The following is a 6,748-nucleotide window of genomic DNA, read 5'->3' on the forward strand; positions in this document are numbered from 1 at the left end:
AGAGGAAGAGAGAGAAGAAAAGTAGTATGTGTGTTAAACAGGATTAAAGTGGGGGCAGGGGGGAAGCTCATCAGATTTTAAAGTGCTGCAAGTTAAAACCGCCAAATGCCAGATTTATACATGGTATGTACATACACGTTTTTCCTTCACTTTCATATCTGCTGTAGAAATGGTGCAATCAAGGTTTCTCATTTGAGAAGGGCTTTCAGATATAAAAAATCCAACTCCCTTGCAGCTGCATGGCAGTGCAATATTTCAGCAAGGGAAAGCACAAGCCCTGCCATTCACTAATTACATTGCACATTGCTGGGATCTCAGCATTCAGCAAGAAGCCAGCATCCAGCATGGAAACTAAAACCCCAACTTAAAGGAACGAAACCCAAACCACCGAGAGGAGATGGAGTGGGGAGGAGGGGGAGACACCCAGCTGGGCCCGGGGGACTGTAGTGTACGAAGGTTTAACTTACAAGGAGCTGATGTCGTTGGGGATGATTCGTGGCACACCAGGGGATCCCACACAAATGACGGATTCTTTGGTGCAGCTGCATGTAGCAGGGCATCGGACTGGCTTCTTCACCTGGGCACGCTGCAGTAGGCATGCCACTGCCAGAACCAAGAGACAGAGAGAACCGCCACTGCAGCCGCTGCTTCGGAGGAGAGCCATACCGTTCCCTCCTTCTCCTCCCCGTGGTCCTCCTTTGGCCCTGTACCCTTGGCCCGAGCACTGCTGCTGCTGGTGCTGCTGCTGCTGCTCAGTAGGCTGGAACAGGAGTGGGAGCCAGGCAGCATGCTGCACCCTTATGCTCAGGCGGAGTGGCTCTCTGCAGCAGAAGCAGCAGTAGCAGCACCAGGGCTGCTGCACTAGACTCCTTCCTCCTGACATCAGCACTTCAGCTGCAGCCTCTTCTGTCCAATGAATAATTTATCAACGGCTCCATTGCAAGGGAGAGTTTAAAAATAATCCCCCAAATAGCCAGGGCTCAAAGGACTCTGTTTCATGCACCCCTCCCCCTCCCCTTGGTTTCTCCTTGAGCGCTAGAGAGGAGGCAGCTGGGTGTCCTTGCGAGGGGAGGGGGGTATATCTGCCATGCACATGACTAGGGCCATTTCCTGTGCTAAAAGGGTGCAGAGCATCCTAGGGCAGCTGCTCCCAGTGACCTGGGACAGAAGGGGGATTCCGGGCCTCACCCACGTACTCATTTTCACACGGCTTGTTAGCACCTTTGTGCTGAGGTGGGGAGCAATGATAGTTTAAATAAAGATACCTCCCCCCCACACACAAATTATTAGGTGGCAGAAACAATATTTTAGGGGACTGGAAAGCCTGTGACAGTCCTTCACGATTTCCTCAGTTCTTCTTTGTGACATGTTTAAGTGTCAACAAAGGGTCTCAGTCCCTACCCCCAAGCCTTTACCGTCTATAGGACCGATGCAGAGATGACAAGGGCGCACTGGGATTCTCAGCCATGCCAATAATTTAGGAGGGTATTTTTTCCACTTCATAATTATCGCAAGCTGCTCTGTGGTGGGCATCAGGGAAGACACGAATTTATGGGAGGGTAAGTAGCAGATGGTTCCAGGGAAAATCACTGTAGCAGAAAAGGCAGTGTGAGAAAACGCACAGAGATGGAAAAAACCCATGAGGGCATAAAGAACCATTGGATAATGCAACAGGAGACAAAGTCTGAGCTGCAGAGGAGGACAGGGTTGTGCAGATGCTTGGGAGTGAGGAAAAGAAGTTTAAACTTGATTATAAGAGGCCTGTGGCAAAGCTGGGAACTCAATACACATATGAGTTGCACTCCACAAAGTCAGCCTTCCCTCATACAATCCTAATACCTTAGCCCAGTGTTTTCCAAAGTGTGGTCCGCAGACCAGTACCAGTCCTTGGAAAAAAAATACTGGTCCTTAGAAAATATATAAATGATCACTATGTACTATTATTATGATGAATAAATAATAAACAGTGAAAATTTATTAATTTTTCATTTTTTATACGTGTTTATATTTTTAGGCTGAAAAAAAAGGTACTGAAAAAAACCAGGTACCAATTTTATAAAGTCTGAGAAACTCTGCCTTAGCCCTTTTCAGCTGAATGTCTCAAAGGAACTCTGCGGAGGAAGACAAATGCCATAACCCAGTTCTACACAAGGGAAAGGACAAGAAGGTATAATGTCTTGCCTCAAGTTACACAATATATCAGTGGCCAAGCCGCAGACAGAACTCAAGTACCCTGACTCCCAGATAATTGCCTTACCTGCATTTCTCACTGTACAGTAAACTTTTTCACATCCGGCATTCTCAAATAACTGGCATTTTAACCATCAGTAAATTTGAGTTATGTTTTCCATAACTACAGTATAGTGAAAGTAAATAGAAATAAATACAGCAAATACAATATAAGTTTACAGTGTACTATAGTAAATAAAGTGTGCTGGTAAATAAAGTACTCTGCATACATTTTTGCTTGTTTCTCAATATCTAATCCTGTTTTTCTTTAGTGTTGTGCATTGCTAGGAATACCTCTCTATTATCCAGAATATTTGGTAACCCCCAGGTCCTGGGGCTGCTGGATATGAAAGAGTGTAATGTATAGTAAATTCCCCACATTTGCAAACTTAATGTTGCCATACCATAGATGGAGATATACATCTCGCAGAGTTGGAAGGGACCTCAGGAGGTCTTTGAGTCCAATCCCCTGACCCCTTTGCAGGGCCAAACACCATCCTTTTTCTTAAAGGAATGTATTTGCCCCAGATCCCTCAATGGCCCCCTCAGTGATTGAGCTCACAACCCTAGGTTTAGCAGGCCTCTGTACAAACCACTGAACTATCCCACCCCCAATAGTACTCTCTCTATTCCACACTGAAATCTGCATATTTGCTTCCTCCCTCGATAGCTAGAAAAAGTCTCTTCTATCATAAGGCCTCCAAACTGGAAATTCTTAATATTATCAAAGAATATACATCATATGCCTCCAGTTTTAAAAGACTATGAAGAGTTTGTTGATTGTCATTGTAAGTAAATGTTGCACTCTAGCAGTAACTGGAATAGTCTGGCCCAAGGAAGAAGTAAGGTAAAAAAGATAGAAATGTTCACGAATTCAATTATTTGTGAGTGGCCCAGCAGGGAGTGCCAGCGGCCGCTGCTTCCTGGGGCTCCTCACCCCCTCTATTTGTGAAAATCGATATTTGCAAGGGTTCTGAACACAGAACCCTCGTGAATGTTGAGACCCTACTGTATTTCCATTCTAACCAGATGCCGCACATCCAGTGTAGTTGGAGCCATGTCCATCCCACGATACGAGAGAGACGATGTGCTTGGTTATATCAAATTCTGTTACAGAAACAATCTGTTCCATCTTGCATTTTGTTGTGCTGCTGGGAGTCCTTTCCCCAGCCCTGAGGAAGAGCTCTGTGTTGCTTGAACGCTTGTTTCTTTCACTGGAGAAGTTGGTTCAATAAAAGATATTTCCTCCCTGGCCTTGTCTTCCTAGGTGCCATATACACAAGTGACAATCCCATTTCATTAGAAGCACTTTGAGCTGCTCTCGCTCTGCCCGCAGAGCTGTATGGATTGGTCTGCTGTTACCGTGAGCTAGGGAAAGCTTGTGATAGTCCCAGTCCAGGCTAGTCTGGCTCTTTAAGGCATCTCTGACCGCAAAGGAGAAGAGCAGCAGCAAGGTATAGCCGCTCGCTACTGGCCAGGCTCGTTCTGCTCCTGGAAGAAAGGGGGCAAGCGCCAGCATACCCCCATGCCAGCTTGTGTCCTGCCAGGAAATGAACCTCTTCAGCTTCGCCCCTTTCCTCCACAGCCTACAATGCAAACAGCCACGTTGCTCCCTAACGTGCTGCAAATGGGAGCACTGAACATTGAGGAAGGTGTAGTGCCATGAATCACAGGGGATGCACCCACGTAGCTGTATTTGCTTCTCATCACCAAATTAAGCCGCAGTGAGGGCGTGCGACATGACAGCTGTGTGCTGGTATCAATACTTTGGTCACACTGCAGAGGGCTTAGGTGACTACACATGGATTAATCTGCAATTACTTAACCCTTGGTTACCATGCAGTGGAGCCATATCCTTAGGGCATAGCTACACTGCAGCTGGGAGGTGTGAATCCAGTACACATAGGCCTGCCTGAGCTAGCTTTGACTTAGGCAGCTTGCTAAATATAAATGTGTAAGCAAGACCATGCAGGCAGCAATGCAGGCTAGCCCCTGGCAGCCGGGGCACACTTGGGCAGTCGCTGCCTTTGCCACAGGAGCTACACTGCTACTGTTAGCGGTGGTGTTGAGAAAGCACAGTTGCCCTCTTCCAGAAGGGCTGGCCCCGGTGGATGTGCTAACCACACAACTAATGGAGTCTGGGCCCTTAGAAGGTAACCGACTAGATGCACAAAGTGCCATACAATACAAAAAATACCCCTGGCCCTGTTTAGGCAGCCACAGCAGTGTGTGACCACACAGTAAAGCTGGGATACTGTATAACACAGTGTCATTTTCAAGAGCTTCTTTGCAATTGACCCCACTTTATTTTATGTACAGATTTGGGCCAGTCACTAGAGCACTTCAGTTCTCTTTATACAGCCCTTCTTCCCTTCAGAAATGGCAGTTTGGTTTCAATTCAAAGGTAATGCTAGCTGAGCAACAGTGGATCAAAGCTCAGTAGTGAAGCTAATTTGGGTGCCGAAAGGCACTTGAAGAGTTAATACTGTAGTTACAGTGGCACAGCTAAGGCTGTAACAAAGACGCTTTCTACATCATCAGATCTTCTATCACTATAGATATCCCACCTTGTCTGTGAGGTGGTAACTAGGTCGACAAAAATGTTTAAAGCAAAGAATAATTCTGTAAGAACGGCACCAAAGAGGAAAACCTACCAAGACAGCAGAACAACCGCAATGTTGCTACAAACCAGAACAAATTAAAAAAGCCACCCTGAGAGAAAATCACTATGGACCATCAAGTTTGCATTTTCTGAAACGGCCAGTTTGATCTTCTCCAATGTTTAACTGCTACCAAACTGTCCAGTGCTCAGAGTTCCAGGGTATGATGCTGCCACAAGGTATCAAATGTCTACAAATTCTCTTCAGGAATTTAATCAAAGTTCAGTACGAGATATACTGAAATTCATCCATAGTGCTGTATGAACTCCTTTCCCCAAAGCCTGCACAATTCAAGGCCTCAGCTCTGTCACTTTTAGTCATTCTAAGCAGGATCATACTTTGCAAGCAGCTCCTCTGAAATCTGGAGATGTGGAACACAAGACTGTCTGCGGCAGCATCCAGATATCTTGTTCACTGGGATTTTGTTAGCCTTGAATCAGGGACCTACACAATGACCTGGCTGGAGGGTCAAGTATGAAGAGCAAGCAACTTCAGTCACTGATGTGGGGCGGTGGGGGGAGGCACAGTACAAGCAACTGACAACAGGGGTCACCATATGGGGCAAGAACTTTCCCAGACTAGCCTCAAGGACAGGCACCTGTGATGAGTGGGACCCCTGTACAGAGACCATTTAAAATGCTTCTGTGAACCCTTGAAAATGTTATGCCTCATTTCATAAGAGCAGGATGCTCCTCCAGTATATTTGATCAAAGTTAATTTAATTGCCCAAACTGATTCCTGGTCTGTGCCTTTAACAGTCATTGCCACTTTCTACACTGGTAAAAGGGTTTGTAGTGATCTGTCTGATCCATTTATACCCACCAAATTGTGCGCTGCTCCATCTGGGATGTCTCCCCTGTCCAGCGGGGTAAGTGAATGTCAGGGGAAGGTGTGGCTGGCAACAATCTTCTCCCTAGCAAAGGAGGGAAGATGGTGGGAAATCAAAGGCAGTGGTGGGATGAGGAGCCAGAGGTCACTGGAGTTTTGAGGGAGTCTGAGGCTCCCGGGAGAGGAGAAGTTGAAGGCCTGGGGTACAATTAGAACAAAGGACACCAGAGTTTGTTGAGGGCACAGGGAGCCTGGAGGCTTACAGCATTGTGGGTGTGGGGAGGCTGGAGCAGTCTGCTGTGTTTTGCCCCTGTCCTTGTCAGCCTGTTCCCCATCCTGCTTCCTCCACTTCCCTGTCCTGGCACTTCCCCCTCTATGAGGCACAGGTGCATGCAATGCCTGCTCCCTCCTTCTCAGGGCTGATCGCCACGCTCAACCTGAACCAGTAGTGATGGGATGCAAAGAGGTAACTCTGCCTCCCCTCAGTGCTGGTCCCACATTGGCCCCATGGGTGAGAGGGTGAATTATAGGGGAACTTGGCTGGCTCCCTACAGCTTCATGGGATGTGTGATGGGACTGCTGAGTGGGTGCATTTTGTGCCCCAGCTGCCTGCTGGGGATGTGGGGGAGGGGGAGGGATGATTTGGGAAGCTGCAGCAGTGAGTTTGGAGGAAAAGAACAAGAACAGGGAGCACGGTGAGCCGCAGTAGAAAGACACTACAGCTGGGACTGGAGAGACTATAGGACTGACTGTACTTCAAAAAATCACCAAGTAATTTTCTTCTGACGTTGAGCAAGGAAGTTTGTGAGGCTAAGGGGGAGCTGGCTATTCTTTAAGCTGCCCTGTCTCTTTCTGTGGAGCTCCTAACCAGAACCTTCTTCTGTCCTCTCCTGCCTCGCATCCTGCTACAGAGTCAGGCCAGGTTTACACCAGGGGCAATGTCAACTAAGGTACACAACTCCAGATGTGTGTAGACTCCTCTTACACCTCTCCTTCCAGTGAAGTACTGCAGTTCATGACAGAGTGATCAA

The 6,748-nt window shown here is 47.3% G+C and overlaps 1 protein-coding gene across 2 annotated transcripts in view; it reads right to left on the reverse strand.

Annotated features, from left to right (window-relative positions):
- LGI2 (leucine rich repeat LGI family member 2) overlaps positions 1-5,830 on the reverse strand; it is a 27,868-nt gene extending 22,038 nt beyond the window's left edge. Inside the window, exon 1 of one of the 2 annotated variants that reach the window (XM_074991766.1) lies at positions 5,712-5,830. In XM_074991766.1, the coding sequence (XP_074847867.1) occupies positions 5,712-5,731 (20 nt within the window). In that variant the 5' untranslated portion in view covers positions 5,732-5,830. Of the gene's footprint in view, positions 1-467; positions 788-5,711 lie in introns of those variants that run through there. The other variant, XM_074991764.1, reaches the window with a different exon arrangement.
- Positions 5,831-6,748: the final 918 nt, after the last annotated feature.

Source organism: Carettochelys insculpta, chromosome 4 (assembly GCF_033958435.1).
Source record: "Carettochelys insculpta isolate YL-2023 chromosome 4, ASM3395843v1, whole genome shotgun sequence".
Lineage (NCBI taxonomy): Eukaryota > Metazoa > Chordata > Testudines > Carettochelyidae > Carettochelys > Carettochelys insculpta.